This window comes from Nilaparvata lugens, chromosome 2 (genome assembly GCF_014356525.2).
Source record: "Nilaparvata lugens isolate BPH chromosome 2, ASM1435652v1, whole genome shotgun sequence".
NCBI lineage: Eukaryota > Metazoa > Arthropoda > Insecta > Hemiptera > Delphacidae > Nilaparvata > Nilaparvata lugens.
The window spans coordinates 83884052-83911764 of NC_052505.1; the positions used below are offsets into that span (position 1 = coordinate 83884052).

Here is a 27713-nt window from a genome sequence, read left to right on the forward strand (position 1 = left end):
TAAATGAGAACGTCAATTGATTGTATTTGAGAAAGTATCATTTCAATTTGAGATGTGATTATTAATTGAGAAGATGTCAGTTGTAGTTCAGAAATTGAATTAATAACCCTGCTGCTCTTGCTCACAATATCATAAATTGGAACACAGGATTGCTTTCCGCTAAGATTATGAGCAGTACAGTAGTTGTGATTATAAGGTAGAACATAATAATATAAAACACAAGTGGATAGTTTTCTCATTTTCAATTGATAAGTTCTCATAAGTATCATCATGCCTCCAGATCTCAGAAGGCTTGAGAAGAAGAACAAGTTCATTTCCCAGTTGCAACACATTCATGAGGGTCTCCCAGTCTCTAGAGATTTGGCTAACCCTCCACCAAGGCGCCTCAAGTCAAGAAGATACTTGAGACTTGATGAGCAGGAAGAAATACGAAGTGCGAAGTAGTTATGGAGACTGAGATGGTTGCAGGGAGAGGTTAGGAACAAAGGTTTTGTGGATGACCCTAATGACATTGGCCCATAAGAATAGAACCAGATTAAATGCTCATGAGCAAGAGCATGGAGCATAAGGTTTTGCTCATGAGCAAAAGGTAGAATCAAAATCATTTGCTCATTTTTTTATGAATAAGCTGTACCTTATACCCTTACCTTATGCTCCTGAACTCTGGAGCAAATGCTCACGTATTTTAAAGATTTTTCATCAGCTGATTCGCTTTTGTAGCCTTACTTTGTTTTTATAGCTCACAGAAGCGCTAAATATGCAAGTAGGGGGCACCGCTTGTGTTTGCGTCGTCGGCTCTGTTTTTTTGTTAAGCTAGGCTTCTTACGGTGGTGAATCTGTATAAATATTCAGTAGCCTTGTTCACACTCATAAGTGTAAAGAAACGCTCCAATGTAGATCGAACGTTCATGGGATTAATACTCGACATAGTCATGACATCAACATTCCTTTTGTCCGTCTGGAAAGGCTAAGGTCCAGCCATCTGATAATGGGTAGACGTTTATTTAATAAATTACCCCTCAAGTTTAGAGACATGAGAACCATAGAGTTCAAAAAAACTCTACACACGTGGCTCTGCGCTAACCCCTTCTATCATGTTGACGAGTTTTTTGAGCTGCCTGAATCCAGCATAGACCTGTAATGCTATAAAAACCATTGAAACCATAAAGGCATAATAATTTGACTAGTACTCTATTATGTATGTGTTCTAATATTTTGACGTGATCTCATGCATCTATAGATGTCTCATGGATCGAGAAATATATCTATCTATCTATCAAATGCTCAAACTATTTTTTTTTGATGAGCATGAGCAAAAGGTTTTGCTCACGTTTATTCATAGAAAATGAAGCAAATGCTCCATATTTTAGAAGTATAAGCAAATGCTCAACTTTATTCATATGACCCAATGTCCCTGGCACCCAGCTGAGATGTAGTGAGTGGTGTGGACCTTAACCTCAACGCAGGTGGGAAGGTGTGCTGAGCTGATGACAGCATGGGGATACACCTCTGATCCTCTGTGTCAATGTGGACAAATTCAATCAATGTATCACCTAATATCTGAGTGTCCACAACACTCATACCATGGAGGGCTGACAGAAGTTCATGATGCTGGAGAAAAGACATGTCAGTGGCTCCAGAACTTACTAGATTCCATTAGTATTTGACATATTAAGTGTAAAATTATTTTTTTCAACATTGGCTTATGAATGCATATGCATATTTATTTATAGTTCTCATTTACAATTGACATTTTGTAATACAAATGACTATTCTCAATTGCATGTGATTACTTCTCAAATAAAATTCACTGTTCTAATTTTTATATAATGTTTTCTCAATTAAAAATTACTATTCAAAATACAACTGATATCTTCTAAAATTGAATGGATATTTTTTGAAAATACAATTGGTAAAGGTGTAGTATTTATGCCAATATAGATTTAATTGAGAATTTTCTTGTTTTTCTGAGCTTTAAAAGTGTAAATTTTGAATTCATTCTATGTTGTGTTTCACTGTTTCCAGTTTCGTGTATCGGTGTTGGATGTTCAGCCGACAACGCTGTATGATTTCCGTTTGACTTTCACGGATCTCCATTTGGAGAAGGTGCATAATACGTTGGTCGTATTGGACAAGACCCTGGAAGCAACACTCACGCCTGAGCATCTCTTGTATTCGACAACACCCTTGTCTGTCGACCATAAAAGCATCACATATGAGGTAAATTATCAAGTTATCTTCTCTTGATTCATTCTATTTTGGAGCTGATTACTCTATTGACAATCATTTGAAATCCATAACTGAACTCTCACATCTTCAAATCTCAATATACTATTAGTTCTATGAACAGTAGACCTCACGCAGTATTCTCATCCACAAGTGCCTGATTGAAACTATAGACCTTATGGAAATTCAGCAATTGTGGCTTCTCCACACATCTGTGTAATCACTTGTCAGCTGATTTATGATGAATAATTCTATAGTCTGATTTTTACTCTAATATTGGCGTATGAAGGAGGCTCCTTTATCTTGTATAATTTATAATTCTGTATTTCGATTTTTACGGTAATATTGGCGTATGAAGGAAACTCCTTTTCCCTTTATATTATCCACAAAATTTCCAAAAAAATGTATATATACATCGACGCTCAATCTAAAAAGGAACATACCTGTCAAATTCCATGGAAATCTATTGCCGCGTTTCGCCGTAAATGCGGAACATAATTATAAACATACATAAAGAAAAATACAAAACCGTCGACTTCAATCTTAGACCTCACTTTTCTCGGTCATAGAACATCATTTACCAGTTCTCTTTGCTCGAAAAAAGATGAAAAACAGTAAACTATTCATTTTTTATACTTCTCAAGAATAATCTATAGCAATTCAGACTTGGATTTTTAGAGGTAATATTGAATGAAGTACTTTGCATCAAGTTAGACCTGAATCCACCATTAAATAATTTATTTCCTAACTTTATAGAATTCTACTCTTGTTTAGAGACTATCCACGTTTATTAGAGACTATCACCATCATTTTAAAACTCCATGTCCAATTTTCATTAAATTCTCGCCCTCTTCGGCAGATAGGCTGTTTTCACACATGAAAGTCAAGAGTTTCACTTCGTCAAGTTTTCAGTTTGCCAATTTTTTAATTCGTCAAGTTTTCAGTACGTCAAGCTCTGACGAGATCAGCTGAAGGCCCGAAAATTTTAATCTCGACTCGAAGGCCGAGTAGAAAATGACCTTGAATAACAGATTATAGTGCTCAATCAGGCAAATTTTAATTTGTCCAAGTTTTCAGATTGTCAATTTACCAGTTCATCAAGTTTTCAGGAAGTTGAGTTTTTAGAATGTCAAGTTTTCAGTTCGTAAGGTCTTCATTACCTCAAATGTTTAGCACCTCAAGCTTTCAAATCAAAATCAAAATCTTTATTTCGCTAAAATACAAGAATACAAAATACAAAATCACTTGAAATACTTCAAATTATTAATACAATAATAACTGAAATACACAGTAAATACATAATCATGGAAATGAATAATACATTTCGATTGAATAAATAGAATTGGCACAGCAAGCAAAGCAAACTTGTGCGCTAGCTGTGAGTTCATTTTTGAAATATATTTTTTAAAACTTGCTTGCAAAATGATAAAACTACAAACAATAAGATTAGTATAAAGAAAATAACAAATACAAAGGCAAAAACAGAAATAAAATAACCCATCCGGCTACAAACCAAAACAACCAAAATGAACTATTAATAAAACGCTAATCTGACAAACAATCATTGCTCAATACGATGTGATATTATTAATGCCATAACTGATTGACAACAGTACCATAGGCTACATCTATAAGAATAATTTTTCCATAACTTTACATTATAAATTATTACATTAAATTATTAGAATTTGGGAAGTGTTGAATAAAAATTTTCTTAGTCCATTCAGATATTTTTTCGAGAAGAGTTTTAGTTAATTTACTATTGATGAAATATATTGGAATTTTGTTAGAAAATATGTTACAAAAATAAAAAAACTGATGTTTTTACATACTACCAGTCTTACTAAATCTATATTAAACATATTTGAAACTGACGCGTCGGGTAGGGTGTATTTCTGGTTTCCAAATTACTCACCTTTTTATTCAGATACAAAACAATCTTCATTACATAAATCTGACGTGAGGGTGGGTACATCTAATTCTTCAAAAAGGGTCCGACTTGGGTATCGTCTTGGTCTACCCAACGCTGCTCTTAAGGTGCGTACAGATATACGCGCCGCGAACATGAGAATTTCAATCAGCTGATGCCAAGCTTTTTATATCTGTATCTCACCGTTTCTGTAAAAATACAGATATAATCAGCTGATTAAAAGTGAATTGCTCATGTTCGCGGCGCGTATATCTGTACGCACCTTTATAAGATGTTTTTGCAATGTGAACACTTTATTAAAATGACAGTCAAATGGACCGCCCCATGCTTCAATTGCATACTGAAATAAAGAATGGGCATATGCAAAGTAAATTGTTCTTATTATATTATCTTATTATATCAAGGTCTTTGAGTTGATTAATTTTGTAAAAATTGTAGATTAGTTTGAGATGAACAGTAGTGAAATGATTCAGTTTGTCAAGTTCTCATTCAGTCAACTTTCCAAATCGTCAAGTTTCAGGTCTTCATGTATCATCTGTCAAGTTTTTAGTTCGTAAAATTCTCATTTTGTCTTGTTCTCAGTTCTCAAGTTCTCTACAGTGATGCTCTTATTATATTAAGGTCTTTGAGTTGATTAATTTTGTAAAAATTGTAGATTAGTTTGAGATTAACAGTAGTGAACTGATTTAGTTTGTCAAGTTCTCATTCTGTTAACTTTCCAAATCGTCAAGTTTCAGGTTTTTATGTATCCTCTGTCAGGTTTTTAGTTCGTAAAGTTATCATTTTGTATAGTTTTCAGTTCGTCAAGCTCTCATTTTGTCTAGTTCTCAGTTCGTCAAGTTCTCTACAGTGATGTGACTAATGCTTGCCTGACTTTTAGGTGGTGGGCCTGCCACGCTACGGCGAGCTATCGGTGGAGTCGCGTACACTACGCGTGGGCCAGCAGTTCACGCAGGCGGAGGTTGACAGCCGCCTGGTCGCCTACCGCCTCCACCACACGGCCTACTCTCCCATCCAGGATGGTCTCGCCTTCCGCGTGTCGGCGCCCCACTGCCAGGCGCTGCCCCCCCCACCATACTCTTCACTCTTCCCACACGCCTGCCGCCCACCTCGTCAGCAGTGTCAACATCGTACTCAACACACTCAAGGTCAGTCTGAGAGTCTTGGATTCAATGATTTATTTCATCCAAAAAAATACATTAAGTACCTTAGGCTAGGTAAGTCATAGATATTACAATAACATATTTATTATCAACTTAAATTATTATCACATATGCACTAAACTTAGTCTTTGGAAATATAATTCATGCAAAATACTCATATTTTAATCCTTAGAGATGAAATTAATATAGTCTAAAAATGTAATGTGGTTAACTTGCGAATATAATAGGTAGATAAAATAATTACTGTACAGATGAGCTGGCAATCATCGATTTGAGGTTGGCGTCCCTGAATTCATGAATAGAATAGAAGGGGTTGGAGATCAACCATGACTTCTACCTTCTATTGAAAGTCACACGGGGCAGGCTTCTTTTTTCATTAGGTAGCATATTAAAAACCTAAAACCATATGAGGGAAAGCTTCTACTTGTTCGCTCCAATCTGACTCTTAACTGGAATATATTCTGGTTTCTCTTTGTTACATGACCATGAATTTCGTTAGCTAAAGTGAATGAATCTAGATTTTTCTTCACAGACATCAAGCATATTGATGGATATTGCTGTAATCAAATAAAAACACAAGTCATCAAGTCCTCGACACTTCAAGTCATCAATCATCAACACAAGTCATAAACATAATAAGATTAATGAAAAACAATGAATAAATAACAATAATACATATAATAGTCAACTTGTAATTTGATAGTTTTCGTTATATCAGTTGTAAGATGAGTTTTTATTTAATCATCTAACGATTCTACGACATATCTGACTGATAACATTCATACTTCATTACATTCAATATTTGAAGTTAAGTTTAATTTTTATCAATTACTAGCTTACTCGGCGAACTTCGTACCGCCAAAAAGTAAATGTATCTCATGTCACACTTGACTTTATTTGGTGAATCATGAAATTTATCTGACTATCAATATTTTCATTTACATCTCAATACGGACTTCATAATTGCTTAAAACTATCCTTTTAATACCAGTTAACAATTTTATCACAGAGTGATGTGTTAATTGCAGCTGGTAAGTTTAGATGCTAAATCATATTATCACAACATGATCTTGAATCATGATGATCTTCCCGTTCTACGTTAGCCGCTCGGCCGACAATTTCGGAAAACATTGGTCTGTAAAAGGATTAATATATAATTATTATTAGCCCCCCTATAAAATTTCTGGTCAGAAACCATCCCCAATATTCACACAACATATTCCCAAAGTTTCATGCCGTTCTGTCAAGTAGTTTTCGAGTCTATAGGGAACAAACAAACTTACAAACAAACTAACACACAGACATTCATTTTTATATATAGAGATAATTCAAATTTATATTTTGCTTCAGAAGATTTATATAAAAAGATTATTAAAATAACTCTATGATTTTGACACTTAGGCTCAACTCACACTTAGGCGACTCAGGTCGAGAAGAGACTCGACTTTAGTCGAGAGAATGTGTTTCCAAATGGTGACACTCAGACCAGTCGATTCTAGTCTCCGCGACGTCACCATTTGATAACACATGTTCTCGACTAGAGTCGAGTCTCTTCTCGACCTGAGTCGCCTAAGTGTGAGTTGAGCCTTAATTTACAGTAAATTACTACCTTTTCACTCCATATTCATGACAATTTAATTTAAAAAAATCTTAAAGAATTAGTCACTTATTAAAATCATCCCTTTCCACTGAATGACCCTAGATTACATTTTACCTACAATATTTTTCATCTTCTTTTTATTGAAAATATAAATTTTTATTATGTTGAAAATTATTGTATTGTGTGAAGGAGGCAAAATGGGGTTCTACCTGTTGTCTCCATGAATACATAAATAAATAAATTACATAGATTCCAATGGAAGACATTTAGCAGATGTTATATTCAAGCTATAATTTTTCCACTTATTGTACAGTAAATTAATACCTTTTTACTCTTTTTGTGTAGTTGAGAAGTTGATATTGTGGTAACTATTCATATTGAATGAAAAAGACTAAGAAATTGTCAAAAACCACAGATTTATTGATACTTAGAAAGACTGGTTTCGGTTATTCACCATTGTCAATCTCTGATAAACTAAAACTAAATACAAGAGCAGCAGAATTTATACTAGTAGGCGAGTACTGCTATTGGTCAAGGGCATGAACGCCTGCCATTGGCCCAGCTAGACAGTGTCCTCCCACTCAACGGTGTGACAAAATGGCGGCTTAAGCAACAGAATCGCAGGCGTTCATGCCCTTGACCAATAGCAGTACTCGCCTACTAGTATAAATTCTGCTGTTCTTGTAATTAGTTTTAGTTTATCAGAGATTGACAATGGTGTAATAACCGAAACCGGTCTTTCTAAGTATCAATAAATCTGTGGCTTTTGACATTTCTTAGTCTTTTCATTCAACCTTTTTACTCCATATTCATGACCATTGAATGCAAAGAATAAATTTTCTCGAAGAATTAATTACTCAATGAAATCATTCCGTTTGATTTCAATGATGGAAACTACTTTCAGTATGATAGAAAGACAATTTATATGAAATAACGTTCTCCTTGAACTAGGTAATGGAAGGTGGTCACCAGTTCCTGACGAAAGAGATCCTGTGGCTGACTGCTCCGATGGTGACCGGCCTAAGATACGAAATCAGCCGACGGCCGACGCATGGGTGGTTGGATGTGCTCAACAGTGACCGCACCGCCACCCTCAGGTCAAACGTCTCCTACTTCTCACCCAACGAGCTGTCCGACAAACGGCTGCGCTACACGCACGATGACTCCGAAACCACCTCGGATGCGTTCGAGTTTGTCGCCTTGTCGACCCAGAACGAGGACTTTCTTGTGAGTAAAATGGCAATTTTTGATCCTCCAATCGGATCTACAATCGTATATTTTCTATTTTATAGATGATAATTTTGTAAATTTGTATTTTCTCTTCGCGATGAAATCATATTAGTAGTCGGCTGGCTATTAGAAATATAGGGGGACCGAGCTTCGCTCTGGAGTACAAGAGCATAAAGAATTTATCACGAAAGAGGAGATTATTAGTTATTTGTGCAACTAGTGCGCAAGTTACAGTTTGCTGCACCGAAAGAAACGTTTACGCACGAGCCGTAGGCGAGGGCGGAACGGTTTCTTGAGTGCATCAGAGAAACTTTGCGCACGTATTTCACATTAAATTTTTCTACAGTTACCATTGAAAATGAGAAGTGGTTGATTATGGGTAAAATGATGGCTGAAATCCATCCAATGTTTGTCTGTATAATTTTGTTATTAATAACAACTTTAATTTATTTTGAACTTGATAATCCAATTGAAAATTAATAATCGATAATTTATTCAAATTAAAAATTAAATGATCCAATTAATTTGAAAATTTTGAGTAATTCTTAATTTCTAAATAATTTTCAAACTAATCAATTTATGATGAAAAATATATCATTTGAAATAATGAATTATATTAATAATATTCAAAATGTATAATTTAATGAGTTCTCATTTTTATTTATTTGAAAATCAGAAAAAATATAGATAGAACAAATTCGCATTCAAAATACACGCCAACAATGTCAACAGCTGATTGGGATGGCTGCAAGATAATACCCTAAGTATTAAGAGTACGCAAAGTAATACGTTGCGCACTAGAGCGGAAAAGTGATTCTTTGCGTTCTGTAATCAGTGCAGGAATGGTCACTTTTCAATGTAACTGTAGGAAAAATATATTTATAGTTTATAAAGAAAGGTTCTATCTAATCACAGTCGATTGAGATTGAGATTCCCAGTGGAATGCAAAAATCTCTCACAAAGGCCCGGTCGCGCAAAAGCGGGTTAAATTTTAATCCTGATTACTTTCACGTGAACCAAATTAGAGAAGACCATTTTAAAAAGACGGCTTCTCTGATTGCTTTTCCTGGAATTAATTAGGATTAAAATTATAACCGGCTTATGTGCAACCGGTACTAAGTACCTGATGGAATGATTGCAATAGTTCAACAGCTGAGACATAATTTTTTTCTCAGTCCCACACACATACACTCGCTCACTCACTCCCATTATCGACAGACGACGAAATTATCAGCTATTTCCCAAGGATGAATAAGTATTATCCTTTTAATGTCCTTCAGCGAGTTTTCCCAGGGATGAGACCTAGTGCAATCGAATTTTTCTATTATAAACCTACTATGTTCCAAATTTCGTAAGAATCGTTAGAGCCGTTTTCGAGATCCAGTGACATACAGACATGTAAACAGAAATTGCTCGTTTAATAGTATACGATATGAAATTACAAAAATTTGGATTTCTCATGCAACAGGGCCCAGGTTGTATAATTTCCCTTCGCGATGGAATGTCTAATGCTCCATCCCAATAGGCAAACCCCATTGACCAATAGGCAATAATGCTTTAAATGACTTATGAGTACATTAATGTGACTATTCATGGGCAGGCAGTGATGTTTTATGGTACATGGACAATTATTGTAAATGCGCAACATATAAACATTTAAACATTCAAACATTAAGAGAAATGCCAAACAGTCGACTTGAATCTTAGACCTCACTTTTATTATTATCTAGATAGATAATTATTTAGATAGAAAGCAAAATTTGGTTGATTATCAAGTCCTATGACTCCTTTAGTATTCTACAAATCTCTCCCCTCATGGCGGTTACACTTACACACAAATCAAAATATTGAATATATTTTTTTTTCAAAATCAGTAATTATCACTGAATACTTCCCCAAGCAATCTTATTTTAATTGTCGTCGTCTTCTTACAGGGGTAGGCATTAATACCTGTTCCGCCTTCAAACATTCTCCCACCTTTTTCTTGGTCTGCCAATACTTCTCCTCCCTTCTGGCTTGTAAGCAATGGCAGCTTTCGGGATTCTTCCGTTTCCCATTCTCTCAACGTGTTTTCTCCACTTTTGTCGATTCTCGTCAACTTGTTGAGGTATAGAGATCACATTGAGCTCTCTACGGATATCGATATTATAAAGCCTGTCCTCTCTGGTGCATCCCTTCACTGACCTTAAAAATCTCATTTCGGCCGCCTGTAACCTGCTCCACTCTCTTCTCTTTGGTACCCAGGTTTCAGAGCCATACAAAAGTGTAGGGACGGCCATTACTTTATAAAATTTGAGTTTCGTCTCTTTTCGGGCTTTATTTTTGAGAGTTATGTTAATAGTTCCGCATATGTACTGGAATCTGTTAATTTTTGCATTCAAGTCGTGGTCTTCCTCGTATGTAATATCACATCCCAAATATTTGAAATGTGATACCTGTTCCAGTATTATGTTGTTGAGAACTATTTTAGAACGTATTGGAGACTTCCCCAGAAACGCCATCACTTTTGTTTTGTGCAAGGAAATCTTCATATTATATTCTGAGCTCAGGAGATTGAGTTGGTATATTGCTCTTTGCAGATTGTCTTCTGATTCCTGCAATATTACTTGATCATCTGCAAACCATAATGAATTGACAGCAATATTGTGTGTTAGTTGTATACCTGGGTGAATTTGTTGCTTCCACTTCCTACAAAGGTCGTCCGCATAAATATTGAAGAGAGTTGGTGAGAGAGGAGAACCCTGTCTCAAACCAACATTGATAACAATTTCTTCTGACTGGGAGCCTGAGCAGTCTAGGATTATTTTTGTCTCGCTGTACAAACTCTTGATGACTTCGACTAAATTAATTGGGAAACCTCGTTTGATCAACTTATCTAACAATAATTGACGATTGACTTTATCAAACGCTTTTTCGTAGTCCACGAATGCAAGGTGTGTCTAAATTGAATTCTACTCTTTTTGCTATGATCTGTTTCAATGAGAAAACATCGTCCATACATGATCATACCCTTTCTGAAACCAGCCTGCTCCTCTAATAGAAGTACATCAGAGATTTTCCGAAGTCTATTGTTCAGAATTCTGCTGTACAATTTATAGACATTGCTCAACAAGCATATACCTCTATAATTATTCGGGTCTTTTCTGCTTCCCTTCTTGAATAGAGATATTACTAAAGCTTTTCTCCACTCCTCAGGCACATAACGTGATGTCCAGCACATGTTGATTAGATGAAGCAGTCGAAATTTCAGTAATGTTCCGCCATATTTTAAAAGCTCCATATTTAGCAGATCCACCCCAGTTGCCTTCCTATTTTTCGTTTGATTGAGGGCTTCTTCCAACTCATCAATGCTTATGAGATCAACATCACTCACTGGATCCATCCGCTGGTCAATACTCTCCATGACTGGCAAATCTTGTCATACCACAGTTCTTGTAGTGTTCAATCCATTCATGTTTGCTCACATTTTTTATCTCAGCCATTTCTTTGACCGTACTATTGAGGTGTCTCATCCATTTGTAAGCAACTTCCTGCCTGCCATGAAGGTCATCTTCTATTCCTGAGATGAATCTATCCCATGAATCTTCATGTGCTTTCCTAATAGTTGTTTTCGCTATATTACGTTTGAGCCGATAATTTTCTTTTGTGTGGTCTGTTGGTGACTGAAGGAGTTCCTTGTATGCTTTTTCTTGTCTGCAATAGCTTGAGAAATCTCGTCGTTCCAAATTTTCATACCTTTTCGTCTTTTTACAATTTTAATTGTAATATTGTAATACTTACATTCAAAAATCAAAATATTATTGTTATTAACTGTTGCAAAATGACCTTTGCAGTTTGTCGGCGACTTGAAAATAACGATAAACTTGACAAACGACAACGCGCCGGTGCGAGTGGTGGAGTCGGTGTTCCGAGTGGTGCAGAACGGCGAGCGCCTGTTGACCGGCCGCCACTTGAGGTACATTGATGCCGACATCGACTGCACGCCGCAGGACATTGTCTACACCCGCCGCGGAATCCCCAACGGAGGCATATTCAGTGCGCACAATCCGGCCACGCCTATCTTCCAGTTCACTCAGGTAATTTCATTTGAAACTGTCGTTTTGTTATTCAACTATTACTTCTATCTTAATATTGTATGAGATCAACATTTTTAGCAGCGTTTAAAACTATTTATTATTTTCAGGATTAATTCACAATTGATAGAATTTATTCTAAATATACTTACAATTGTTTGAATAAAAAGATTCCATTTTAATAAATCAATCAATCAATTTACTTAGCCTGGCGATACAGTAGTACATAAGGCTACGTCACAAAATATTTTTTAAAATTACAATACATAATGAAATCATAATTAGGTCAAAATACATAATAAAATCAATAATAAAAAATCCTTAAAATGAGTAAAGACGACAAAATCAATCAATAGCATTCAATAGTTCACCCATATAAGGGCTACGTTATAATTAAATATTTCATATAATAGTTGACATTAATAATTTTCTTCTACCTACCCCTGTCCTGAATTCCTTTAAAGAGTAGAATGGATTTTCTATGATCCATTTTCTCAAATATCTGAGGAATTTAGGCAGGGGAAGGGTACGGAAGGAGACTGGTAAAAGGTTGAAAAATGTTATCCCCACTATTGGAAAACTCGAAAGAGATTTGCTGAGTCTGCACCTAGGTACGTGAAGATCTCCACTGGCCCTAGTCGGATATTGTGAATGTCACTGGCAACCGTCAATACATTTTCTCTCAATTTTATCTCCTTCAAGCACTGATACGAAAATTCATTGAAGACTGTTAATATTGAACTTTCCTTGAATAGAGGTTTACAATGATCTAGGTAATCTGCATTGCTTATCATTCTGACTGCTTTCTTCTGTAAAACTAATATTTTTTTTACAGCTGAGGAATGGCCCCATAACCTGATACCATAAGACAGGATTGAATGGAAAAGAGCATAATAAGCTTGTTTAACATAATTATCAGGCAATTTAAATTATTAGCTTAAGATCTAGAAACACTTAATAAGTCTCTACTCCTACTGGCGAACAAGTGTTTCACTTATGCCAGTACCTCTTCACCTCCAGCCGAGGATTATTTGCAGATAGTTGATATAGATATTTAGAATGATAATTATTGTTTTTTAATTTCCTTGCCCTATTACCATAGGTAAGGAAAGTATTGCTTTCCAAAAAAATAAGGTACTCTAATTACCAAATTTCTAATCTTCAAAGGGCCTTCAAAGGCCCCCTGAGTCCAAAAACATGATTTTTGGGTGTTGGTCTGTGTGTGTGTATGTGTGTATGTCTGTGAACACGATAACTCCATTCCTAATTAACCGATTGACTTGAAATTTTAAACTTCAGGTCCTTATACCATGAGGATCCGACAATAAGAAATTCAATTAAAGATGGCGGATAATTACTAAAAAACCATGTTCTTCACGTTTTTCTCAAAAACGGCTCTAACGATTTCCTTCAAATTTATACCATGGATTCATAAGCTCTATCAACTGGCATGAGTCTCATTTCTGAGAAAATTTCAGGAGCTCCGTAATATTCATGAGAAAAATGGCGGATAATGACTAAAAACCATGTTTTTCACGGTTTTCTCGAAAACGGCTCTAACTATTTTCTTCAAATTTATACCATGGATAGAGCAATTCATAAGCCCTATCAACTGACATGAGTCTCATCTCTGGGAAAATTGCAGAAGCTCCGTAATATTCTTGAGAAAAATGACAGTTACTAAAAACCATGCTTTTCACGATTTTCTCAAAAACGGCTCTAACGATTTTTTTTCAAATTCATACCCTGTATAGTTATCAGCTTTATCAACTGGCATGAGTCTTTTTCCTGGGAAACTAATGGGGAGTCCACCCCATCCTTTAGAAATGGACTTTGTAACCTCCTTCTCGTATATGAGGTAGGTAGGTAGAGCAGTTTATAAAAAGTACACAGTCATAGTAAAGATATTTCATCTGTAGAACAGCTGTTTTGACGACTTTTAAAAAATCATCGAATTTCACAATTTACACAAAGGAGAAAGTACTCTAAAAACAATAATTATTATATACACATATACAGTAGTCTGATCGTAGTTGCAAATAATTATGTTGCCGCCAATCGTCATTATGTTATTCCCCTAAATTATTCTCGTTTGAGAATGAGGCTTGCAGTTCAATGAGAAAGGAAAGTTGTCTGAGTGTACCACACCAGATTTTTCTAATTGTCACATCTTTGTATTGTTTTTGTGTTTCTAGTGAAATAAATTGAATAAAAAGAATTGAGTTAAAAATTTACTAGCAGGTATCATAGAGAAACAAAAGCGTAAGTAAATATCCCATGGTATAGGGAATTTATGTCGCAACTTTTACTGTTATCTCAAGCCGATTACTGTCGATTATTGTCAATTTTTACTGTTTTGTTGGGGTGATAGTGTATGAACGGCACAATTTGAGAAACTACCAGCTTCACACAGCTGCATGGGAAAGAACTACGTGAACTATCGGCTTGGATAACATAAACGCCCTATACCATGGGATATCTACTTATGCTATCGTTTCTCTATGCAGTATCTAGTGCTTTGTACTGGGGAAATTTTATAGCTGATATTATTTATTTCCTATCCCGTACATGTATAAGCCAATTCTTTTCCTTATAATATTATAGATAGATGGATAGAATTAATAAAAAATACATGAAGTACCTTCTTATTTAAACCATTTTAAAAACTGTAAAGCATTTCAAACAACTAGTTTCGGCCTACTTTGGCTATTTTCAAGTTTAAATGCAATAATAAACAAGTTGATATTGCATTTAAACTTCGAAATGGCCAAAGTAGGTAGGAACTGGATAGTTAGATATATTAGTATAAAATCCAGGATACATTTCAACTTTATATGAATAAAAAACTCTGAAAATGTTCCTTTTCTTTCTATTTCTCTTCTCTCTCTCTCTCCTTCTTCTCCTTCTTATGGTAGAGAGTTAGTAGGAGGGTATTTTGAATATTCTTTCCAAAGAATGGACATTGATATGTCCAAAGCTACGCCAATTTATGTAGATGCATAACAATATTATCTATTGCTATTATCAATTGCTTTTTTCATATCATATGCAGTTCAATAATTATTTTCTTAGTCTATATTTTTAAATTCATCTATAATTTTGCTGTATTGTAAGCTATTGTATATGAGTATAAGCCAGTATATATTGTAATCTACATAAATGAGTACTCAATTAATCTTCCTCTTCTTCTCTCTTCCTATTTCTCTTTCCCCCTCCCTCTTCCTTTTCCCATTTCTTTTATCCTTCTTCTTCTAATCCTAACCAAACCTTTGTCTTAATTTTTAAGCCTTGATATTTTTCTATTTAAAATGTGACTTGTTTGTTGAAATGTGATTCGAAGGCTGACCTGGACGACGGCAAGGTGCTGTTCAGACATGAGGGTGACGTGGTGGAGAGCCGCGTGAGTCTGTGGGTGAGCGACGGTGTGCACCATGGTGAGGGTGCACTGGAGGTGCGGGCCTCCCCGCCCTACGTCGAGGTCACCAACAACACAAGGCTGGTGGTGAGGCAGGGGGGCGCGGCACCCATCACCACGCACCACCTCAGCGCCGACACCAATGTCAACCTCAAGCAGGACCAGATCAGGTCAGTCGCGTTCAAAGAATTATTGTAAAAGTAAACCAATCAACAGTGGAATTGAGGCCATTTATGTTAAAGGGGCACACAGGCCTATGATCTCTTTTTCAGATTATTGTTTTAATCGATTCGCCATGTTGTTTTAGTGGTCTCAGAAAACTTCAAAGCAGTATCTCGAAAACTGAGCACTCTGAGTGTTTTTGTATCAATATACACAGCTGTTTGAAAATTTATATTTCTATTATAGCTTTATATTTTATTAAACTTCCCAAATTCGAATTTATTATCAGAGAGCTGGATTTTAATTGATTTCACTCTAAACACGATTTTTGGGTATGTGCCCTTTTTCCGGAAATGGCCTCAATTACTATTGGCTACATTCTTGGCTGAATGAACATCTTCTAATTCTAAACACAGATAAAAGCGTCTTCATTTCTTTCTTCCCAAACGCATCAACTCAACCACAGTCACTCAATACCATCAAAATCCATTTACTAAATTGCAACAGTGAAAACCTATGTTCTTGTCCGAAAATAAATAAAAAAGATAATGTTAAATATTAGGTATAACAATTGATCCCTATCTAAGATGGAACACCCATATAGATAACATGTGTAAAAAACTAAGATTTCTTATTTACAAATTTTATCAAATCAAACAACTGAACAATGTAAACATAACAAAGCTGATATACTACTCATATGCACAATCGGTATTACAATACGGTATTCGGGCTTGGGGGGGGGTGCATTGAATGCTCATTTTAACAAACTTTTTATTATTAAAAAGCACCTAATTAAAACTATCCTAGGTAAACCTCGTCTGTATCCAACTAAATATTTGTTCAATGAGTTTAAGGTATTAACAGTCCGTCAACTTTATATAAAAAACCTAATAATTATAATAAAAATAATAGACATCTTTTTCTTTTCCGTGATACAAATCTCAATTTGCGTCCTTCCAGAAAGAGATTTGAAAACATAAGATGGATCTCAATGTTTGCAGAAGACAATACTTTTACATAGCAAATAAATTGATTAATAACATTCCAGATTACCTCATTGAACATATCAATGGTAGATCCGATAAATTGTTCAAAAGAAGATCTATTGAATGGATAATAACCACTAGAATAGAGGATAAAATTTTTGATTAAATCATATTATCTTTCTCTATCAAGGTATGTTTTGCTGGCACTCTTACATCTCTTTCTTTTTCTTTCTCTTTCCCTTTCTCCTTCTTCTCACTTCTTCATCTCTTTCATTTAATATTATGATATTGAATTTCTTATTATTTTTTGTTAATGTAATGTTGGCAACTCTCACCTGCGCACAGGATTTTCCTTGCAGGTGATTGGTTTCTTGTATTTTTGCTGTTCAAGTGAAATTTTTGAATGTATTGGTTTTGGAAGAAACAATAAAGTTTTGAATTTGAATTTTGAATTTGGTTCATACTAGTATGAGATCCTGCAAAATATTTATGCCAGAAAATGTGTGTTTTTCCGAACCGAAGAATTTGACGAATTAAACAATTTACGGACTGATAGCTTGACAGACAGAAAACTTGAAATGAGAACAAACTGAAAATTTTACAAATATTGAAAACTCAACAAACTGAAAACTTGACGAACTGAAGACTTGACAAATTCAAAACTTGACAGACTAAAAACTTGACGAACTGAATATTTCTCGAAATGAGAATCTAACAACCTGAAAACTTGACGAACTGAATATTTTTCGAAATGAGAATCTAACAACCTGAAAACTTGACGAACTGAAGACTTGACAAACAAAGTAATCAAGTTTCTAATTTATTCATAGTTGGTTTGAAACAGTAACAGCATAGCTCTACAATCAAATCAAGCTCAATAGCTTCATAATTATAAACCATTAATATTATTCAATAATGATAAATGAAATGAGAATACTCTACATTAGGCGGAGTTAAGACTTTAAATAGAGTCTTCTCTACCACTCGAAAAAAAGGATAAAAAGATCAAATATGCGATATTTTTCCATGTCAGTTCGAAATAATTTCTGAAAAACGATAGAATAAACCACAATAAACCAACGTTTAATAGACTCTGATGAAGGGGATTCTCTATTATTATTAAGGTTGTCTCGGCCCTAAAATGAGAACTCTAGATTAAAGCAAAATAACTATCGTCATCGTATTTCATTAGGGCTACTTGATTTGTTAGTTAAAAAATAATAGAATTATTTTTCAACCAACTATTTATCAATATATACTATCAAGCACATGTAATACTTCGGGCAACATTACTTAATAATATCAAATTTTTGAGAGAAATGGTACAAGCTCAGCCTAGTTTCTCCTCCCTGGTCATAATTATATTATCATATAGTGAAAACACAAATTTGAAATTGTCAACCACTTTTTATTATTATAAATTATTATAATATATACAGAACCAGGTTTCGTGGCTTTACCAGCCACATCTTCAGCTGTTTGTTTACAACTCAGTTGTATTATTTAGTTAGCAGAAATTTAGTTTCATTCTCAGGGGGGGGGGTTTAGTGTCACTATTATTGAAATGTCAACAAGCATAACCGATCTGTGCAAGTACTGCGAAATATTTATAAATGCCCATTCCTACCTTAGACTCATTCTCGCACACAGGCAGTAATGCCTCTGCGAGAGTAAATATTTCTTAATATATATTTGTATATCGCTGTCATTTCTGTGGTGCTAACATTGTCTTATTTTTATTGTAAAGTGTATTATTATTTTATGATGTAGGCTACCACTGTGATTGCTTGTAAGACTTGTGAAATAAATAACTTTTTGAATTGAATTGAATTATAATAATAAAAAGTGGTTGACAATTTCAAATTTGTGTTTTCATTATGGAAAAGTACCACAACATCACTCACAACACAACTGTAAGGTTATCATATAGTGTTTTGTACAATAAATTAATGTAATGTGTTGTTTGATGGCAGGTTCGAGATTACGCAGGGTCCTCGCCAAGGCTTGCTGGAGCTGGGAGGCGTGGACGCGGTGGAGGTGTTCACACAGGCTGACCTGGAGCAAGGCCGGCTGCAGTACCGGCACAACGGCGACGTGACCAGTGTGCAGGACGCGTTCCGCTTCCGCGTGGCGGTAGACCGCGGCGGAGGCGGAGGCGGCAGTGCGGCCACCGAGGCCCAGTTCCGCATCCGCGTCTTCCCCGCCGGCTACTGGGAGCCACTCCTCGTTACCGCCAACCACTCGCTGCACGTCGAGGAGTCCACCAGTGTCATACTGGCTAGCAAGTACCTGCAGGTAAAGGTCCAGTTCATAAAGAAGGGTTTATGTTAGTCAAGTTTCCTTGAAGTACTAGCAAGTACCTGCAGGTAAAGGTCCAGTTCCTTAAGTAGGGTTTACTTTAGTCAAGTTCAACATTTTCGACAACACTTTTGAATTCAACATTTATTAATTGGCATTAAGTAAACGGAAAAGTGATTTTGCAAAATGAATTATTTTCCGTTGCTTGTTATCCATCTTGTTTTCACTAATATTATTACTATTGTATCTTCATAACTTAAAAGTGGAAAAACATAAAAAACGCATTTAAATCCTCCTCAATTAACCGCCAAAAATCCTCTCCACTCCCAACCTCATAACCTTTAACTACTTCAGTTTCTGATTGGCTTGAGAATGTGGTACACCAGCACGAAACGGTTTTCGCCACACCAAAAGAATGTGGGTGTTTTTTCACTTAAAAGTTATAAAAATACAATAGGAATTATTTTTTCCTACAGTTACCTTGAAAAGTGGCCATTGCTGCACTGATTACAGAACGCAAAGAATCACTTTTCCGCTCTAGTGCGGGAAAAAATTTGTCTGCACTCCAGATTTGCAACATGGCAACGCAAAATAGTTAGTAGGTTATATGGAGCACCAGTGCAGCAAAATCAAAATGAAGTTGGTAACTGTGACTGTTATTATAATAATAACGATGGACAAGGACATGGACACCGAGGACAGCCACCACATCAGTGACAGCCACCCCTTCATTCACACACTACTACATTAACATTTAATTTGACAATAAATTAAGTTTTTTATTAATAACAGCATCACACACACACAAACATTTGATGGATTTCAGGCAATTTTACACATAATTACCTACTTTTCATATTCAATGGTAACTGTAGGAAAAATTTAATGTGAAATACGTGCGCAAAGTTCCTCTGCTGCACTCAACAAACCATTCCGCCCTCGCCTACGGCTCGGGCGTAAACGTTTCTTTCAGTGCAGCAAACTGTCACTTTGCGCACTAGTTGCACAAATAACTATTGCAAACTTGAAGTCAAGTTTTAATAATCTTAAAAGTCTATGCAAAGTAAAAAATGGTTAAAAATAATATAGACATCTAATTAATTTCAAAGTTTTCTTTTTTATCTCCTTCTTTCTACTTTTTATTTAGTTGTTCTTATACATTCTACATTGACTGACCACTGTTTGCACCTTCAAGCTGAATGCAAAGGTTAAACATGTTCAACATCATCTTGAGTCAAGAAAACTTGAAGATTTGTCACCTGGTCATAAATAGGACATATATATAATAATATATTTTATCTCATATTGATCAGGATTTTAGAGTTTCAAATTATAATTCAATGAACAGACATGCTTGTCATTGAAAGGAAGGTTATTTATTTGTTTGTTTTAAATATTTTCTGAAGCATCCTTCTCTATTTAATAACAAATAATGCGCTCGTGCGATAGATAGAAAATGTTATTTTATACTCGAGGTGACTTCCATGTTTGGCATTGACTGATAGTTTATTTATACCCCAAAATTATCTTTTTTGGGAGAGCTCGTTTGATAGGACGCATAGTAAGGTGCGTCTGATCTAGTGAAGAGCATAAGCTTGTTTTTTTATAATACAGTTGTTTCTGTCGCAGTTGAAAAAACAAGCTCATCCTCTTCACTAGATCAGACGCACCTTACCATGACTAAGAAGTTTGAATCGACATAGCTTGAAGGTTTTACATTGGTATGGTGGATTCAAGTTTCTGTTTATGTAGTTTATGTTCTGTAGAAAACTTGACCAATGTAAACTCTACTTAAGCGACGACTCTAGCCGCGTCGTATTAACGGCTGTAATCTATTACTGTATATTATTTTAGTCTATATACGAAGACTGTAGTCTACAATATACAGTGATAGACTATAGCTGTTAATACATCGTGGCTAGAGTCGTCGCTTAGGAATTGGCCCTTAAGGTAACTAATGTAGGGTGGAAAACTCCCGAACATCAGTAGCATGCTCGTAGAAGATGCTTCTCTGATTCACAAGAAGTAAACAGCAAAATTAACTCGTGTTAGTAACCTTACAACCGAAATAGTTACAAAGATAAAATTTTACAAGTATTTTGAAAAATAACTGCTTGAAGAGATTACAAACATACAGTTCCACAACATTATTGCACATATACCGAGTGCAGTAGCAAAGCTTCCTTTTTTAAAGTGAATGCCATTCAGCTATGTCGTAGTAGAGCAAATTTGGTCTCGTTAGAGAGGTCAGATCATAAAGTTTTTTCCCCTACATGTTCATTCGCCATCATTCATTGGAACAATGAGAAGCGTGCATTTATCGACTTATTTTTCGAGCGGATGTTCTGTGATCACAACCCAGCGCGCATTTCAAAATGGCTTTAATTCAGCCCCATTGCCTAATGTCCCGGACCGAAAATTTATTGTTACGCGGGTCAATACGTTCAGACAAACTGTAAGTACGACAAGACGAAGAACTGAAGTCCCTCGACTCATTATGTCACCTGAGAACATTGAGGCAGCGAGAGTTTCAATGTAAAGATCACCACAACATTCTGCGCGCAAACATGCATCTGCTCTTGGACTTTCCTATCGTTCTATGAGACGTATTCTTCATGATGATCTTCACTTCCATCTATACAAGATCGCAATCGTGCTGGAATATGCTGAACGTGACTTCAATTGAGGGAGCACTTTCCAGGACGCCTCATCGCAATTAGCAGCCATTTGGAGTGCCCAGCCTGATCTCCCGATTTGATCCCTTGTGATTTTTTTCTATACAGGTTTTGGAAATCCCTTGTTTATGTGAACCGTCCAAGGACCCTACAAATCAAATCAAATAAAATTCTTTATTTACAGATTGTTGTACAAAAAGTTAATAGTATCAAATAGTGTATCGTCAAAAATAAAATCAAAACATAGAACATAGAACATATATGCCATACAGTAGGCCACTACATCAATCATGTATAATATGAGTAATTTCATATATTATTGTAAGGTTCCATTATCAAAGAACTCGTCAACACTATAAAATGCCCCTTTTACCAAAAAAGAAAGGCTATTTTCTTCATCATCTTTTTGAAATATCTGCGAATTCTACATTTGATTGCAGATGGCAGGTGATTAAAGAGCTTGACTCCAATGTAACTAGGCTTCTTCTCAAAAACCCTTAACCTATGTGAGACAACACACAAATTACCCTTGCCTCTAGTATTGTGTTGATGAACCATATTGTTTTTTGACGTGCTCATACAATGTAAAGTTGTTCTGGCAATAAAGAATCTTGAATCTTGAATCTTGAATCTTGAACCTGTGAGTTTGTTGAAAACTTTTCTTTATCATATATTAGCAAGAGTAATTGATAAGTATAGATGCAAGGCACAGCCAGAATACAAGATTTGAAGACCAATATCATGGTCTTGACAATGCAGGCCAAATTTCACTCAAACTTGGAGTGTTGTTCTATTCAATGTCTATTATCAATGCCTACCACAAAAATGTTTACCTACTATTAGGCTACTTATATGGAGAGGTGCAACAGGCTTATGCCCCAAACTGTTCTTTTCAAAAATTTGAAAATGAATATTGCATTCATAGACTGGATCGTTGAAAACTTCTTCTTTGACATGAGTAATATATTGTAATTTATTTTTTCACTATTTGGTTATTTTGTTTCATGTTAGCTTGATTTTGCTTTGAATTGATGCTCTCACTCAGTGGACAGGATTTTTCCTTTGCTGGATGATGCCAATAGTGTATTTAAATTGTTTTGTTTTAAATTTTCTTTACATGTGATCTCCATTATTGAATTATTTCTAAGGAATTTGTAACCGACCCAGATGTAGGTAGAATTCAGAGATCTCTAAATTCTAAAGGGCGAGTCATGGGATTTATCAATAACAAACTTTTTGCATTCTGATCAATTTCTCAATTTTATTCAATTTGAAATTGGACAACAAATTAACTGCAACAAATTATTACACATTCTATGACAAAAAAACCGCCTGTAAGATTTTGCTAACTCTGATCTCTGGTTTGTTTACGAAGGTAGCGTGGACTTTACTCAATTTTCTACTAAATGAATATAATTAGGGACTCGGTCAATTTGGGTTTCTAAAACATAAGCAAGACAATATAATGGCACTCGCTATCTTTAGAACTATTAATCTCATCACGACTGGAACCTTTCACTACACTACGTTGTTGATAAACAATAGAATACATAAACAATTCAAACTACTTTAAATAACTTTACGAAATCGGACGAATCAAACATTTTGAAAATTTATACAATACTTATATTTCACCACATGTAACACGTTCAAATAGGGCCTTCGAGGCCCGAGGCTACCTCTAGATTTTTATCTGATTCTGGCCGCGGCTTGATTGGAACTGAACTTTTCCACGCAAATCATGTTCCCCTTCCACCAACGAGACGACGGTCCACGTGGAGACAGAGCACAATTCCGTGATAAAGGAAAATGCAAGTTTGAAATATTCTCACATGCTCGTGTATTTTCCATCGCTAATAGAAATACAGTTCCGTGTGAATACTTCAACTCTTCAACCCTGTATAAAATTTGAGTCTTCCCGGACGCAAGTTAGCAAAACTTTAATCTTGATTTACGACTCACACTGGCGCACAAGGAATCCTCCTTTTGCCGGTGTTTTTGCCTGACCTACTGTACTTATGCATGCGAACATCAATTAAATCTTCATTTTATAACTATTATTTATAATATAAAGGATATCATTTCGTTATTATATCTAATTAAATAAATGTATGTATCCTGGTTTAAGTGCAGTTGCATATACTTATATTTATTTTTGTAAAGCTTTTTTGTATTTTGTTTTTGGCAAATAAATAAATGTGAGAAATTTATTTTTCAACAGGAAAATGAATTTCTCACGATAAAAATTCACACAGCTACAAAATCACTAGAGTCTCATTATTGAATTCCTAATTCTACTCTTTTCGAATGAACCCTTTTACTAAATTTATCTCTGTGAAAACACAAACCCATAATTAATTTATTTCTATAATCATCACCTTTAAAAATTAATAGAATGATTTTATACTATATCTACTATGAATTGTAACATGTATTAATTTTGGCAATAAGAAATTATTATTATTATTTCAAAATGAATATAAAGGTCACTCATTGGACATGTTGGTCATGTGATTGAAATGATTTGATTGGTTGTTAGGTGAAGCAGCCGCACGTGCCTCCGTCGGACATAATGTTTGTGATAGTGGAGCCGCCGCGCTACGGCTACCTGGAGATGGAGGGCGCCAACCGCAACGCCATAGAGGACATGCGGGAAGAGCAGGTGGTCGCCTTTGATCAGGCCTCCATTGATGCGGGCAAACTGCATTATGTGCAGGCCACCACCAACCAGACCACCGATCGTATGCTCCTAGACGTCACCAATGGCATCACCTGGCTCAGGGGGCTCATTGTGAGTAGTTCAATCTACAATATTAGTATTTATCTCTTTTCTGTATAGAGCTACTTGTAATAAAAATGGAAAGAAAGATAAAAATCTCGGTACCCTTTTTGAATTATTTAATCACAACATTGATGCCATTTTCAAGTGTAATGAAGTAAATAAATAAATAATGCTAGAAGATTAAATAATTCAAAAAGGGTACTGAGATTTTTATTTTTCTTTCTATTTTTACAATTAGTATGTTTTCATCCTATTCATCATCATCAGTGGCGCTACAACCCGCTACAGGTCTTGGCCTCCTCCAGTATTCGCCTCCATTCGTCTCTGTCTTCCGCCCTCACTTTCCAACCTCTGGCTCCAATTACTTGTGTGTCCTTGTCAACACCGTCCATCCAGCGCAGTCTCGGCCTCCCTTCCATCCTGTACAGCATGAGTCTCCTTGGTGGGTATGTCTCATCTGCCCGAATAAGGTGGCCAGCCCATCGCAGTCTACCAATTTTGATCATTTTGACCACATCAGGTTCACGATATACTTGGTAGAGCTCCTCATTCTTCCTCCTCCGCCAGGTCTCATCCACTTTTATTCCATCACAGATGCTTCGCAGTACCCTCCTCTCAAAAACTTATAGTTTGCTCTCGTCTTTTTTGGACAGTGTCCATGTTTCACTGCCGTACATGAGTACTGGCAGGATTAGCGAGCGATAAATTTTAAACTTTGTGGCTCTGCTCAGCACTTTGTTTTTTATATACTTGGAGAGACCATAGAAGCATCTGCTGGACAGGAGAATTCTCCTTTCCATCTCCTTTGTTGTTTCGTTTTTACCATCAACGAGGGAGCCCAGGTATACAAAATCATCTTTAACCTTAAAACAGTTATCATCCATCTGAAGCCTCTCCCCGATGTTGTGGTTCGTTGATGTGATCATGATCTTTGTCTTGTTTTCATTTATGTGAAGGCCCATTTGCAATGCTGCATTTTTAATATTTTTAAAGGCTTCCCTCATATCATTCACCGATCTTCCAATGATATCAATGTCGTCTGCGTACGCGAGAATTTGGGTTGATTTATAAAAAATATTCCCTTCAGTGTTGACTTTTGACTCACGAATGACTTTTTCTAAAGCTATATTAAATAATAAACATGAAAGAGCATCTCCTTGTCTCAGCCTTGCCTCCATCTCAAAAGGCTCCGACAGATGGTTTTGTATCTTCACCCGGCATACAACTTTAGACAAGGATGCTTTTGTAAGGTTGATGAGCTTCCTTGGGAATTGAAATTCCTCCATGGCTTCGAATAGCGTTACTCTCAGGATACTGTCATAGGCCGCGGTGAAATCCAAGAAGAGGTGGGAGGTTCCTATTTTATATTCATGAGCCTTCTCTAGAATCTGTCGCAGCGAGAATATTTGATCTTTTGATCCTATTGAAGTCAGATAATTTGGGTAGATAGTTGGATAGATCAGTTTATTTTAACGACATCTGAGTTCTTCAGAAGCAATGCAATTGTCAAAATAAAGCAAATAATACATTAGAATATAATGGTATAATATGGATATCAATCAATAATCATCATCAAAGTTCTTGTGTCATAGTCTACATCTAAAGTTACTCGTTGACCGAGCGAAGTGAGGTCTAAGATTTAAGTCGACGGTTTGACATTTCTCTTAATGCTTAAATGTTTATATGTTGCGCATTTACGGCGAAACGCGGTAATAGATTTTCATGAAATTTGACAGGTATGTTCCTTTTTTGCGCGTCGACGTATATACAAGGTTATTGGAAATTTTGCATTTCAAGGAAAAAGGAGCCTCCTGCATACGCCAATATTAGAGTAAAAATCAGACTATAGAATTATTCATCATAAATCAGCTGACAAATGTGTGGAGAAGCCAGTATATTGCTGTATTTCCATGAAGTCTATAGTTTCAATCAGGTACTTGTGGATGAGAATACTGAGTGAGGTCTACTGTTCACAAAACTACTAGTATTCAATACCTAGCTTTAGACTATTAGCATAGCCACCTCTAATACAAGGCCTAGAATCTAATACATGATTGATGAAAAAGATCAGCTGGTATTTTTTTAAAATCATGTATTAAGGAGCGTACAGATTTACGCGCCGCGAACATGAGCAATTGTTCACTTTTAATCAGCTGATTCCAAGCTTTTTATATCTAAAAACACTTCATTGACAAGGGTTACTTTTTAAATTAATAAAACAATATAAAATCTTATAGCACCCTTTATTTTTAAAGTTAAGCTATTTTAAAGTTTTTTTAAAAAATAAAGAGTGCTATAAGATTTTATATTCTTTTTATATCTGTATCTTACCGTGTCTGTAAAAATACAGATATAATCAGCTGATTAGGAGTGAATTGCTCATGTTCGCGGCGCGTATATCTGTACGCTCCTTAATACATGATTTAAAAAAAATACCAGCTGATCTTTTTCACCAATCATGCTTTAGATTCTAGGCCTACACTGCGACGTTGCAATACCGTAGGCCAGGGCCTTGTATTGGAGGTGGCTATGCTATTAGGTAATTATTCAAAGTACGGTACACAAACATTAGTTTACAAAATAAAATAAATTAGGAATAAAAGTCAAGTTAAATGTAAACAAAATCGCAATAAAAGTTATAATCAAGTGAAAATCAGATGATTCATCATGAAACCATGAACTTATTTTATTATATTGTATCTAGCAATTATCCACTTCCTAAAGTATAGGCCTATTCTACCCAATGAATTTGGATTCCCACCCAACAGTGAAAACATTATTTCCATAAGTTCTATTGGAATTATTCATACGCTCGCAGGCTGAGTGGGAATAGTCTAACTAGAACTCGTGGAGATTGTATTTTCACTGTCACTGTTGTGTGAGATATCAGCTTAAATCAAATATAAAATCGCCTATTTCAGATTCAAAACAAATTTTCAGACTCAAAACAGACTCTAAGATTCATATAAAAATTGAACTGGATACAAAACACTGGACCTATAGTAACTTGGTCTTCCTCATCAACTTATGAGGCTCAAGATTGCTACTCAAACCATTGAATGCAATGTCATTTCTTTAGCCTATATTTTCTAAAAGTGGACTCAAAAATTTTGATTGTCTTTTTTTCTCTCTCTTTTTCCTCTCTCATTCTCCCCTTTCTTGTTCCTTAA

General features: G+C 35.6%; 1 protein-coding gene across 1 annotated transcript in view; it reads left to right on the forward strand.

The window, feature by feature from the left end:
- The window catches only part of LOC111052721 (chondroitin sulfate proteoglycan 4-like), a 70184-nt gene that overhangs the window by 34812 nt on the left and 7659 nt on the right, over positions 1 to 27713 (forward strand). The window contains exons 12-18 of the mRNA XM_039420228.1: positions 2026 to 2171; positions 5037 to 5304; positions 7871 to 8146; positions 11983 to 12225; positions 15563 to 15807; positions 18762 to 19083; positions 24301 to 24552. Coding sequence (XP_039276162.1) covers positions 2026 to 2171; positions 5037 to 5304; positions 7871 to 8146; positions 11983 to 12225; positions 15563 to 15807; positions 18762 to 19083; positions 24301 to 24552 — 1752 coding nt within the window. The remainder of the gene's footprint in view (positions 1 to 2025; positions 2172 to 5036; positions 5305 to 7870; positions 8147 to 11982; positions 12226 to 15562; positions 15808 to 18761; positions 19084 to 24300; positions 24553 to 27713) is intronic.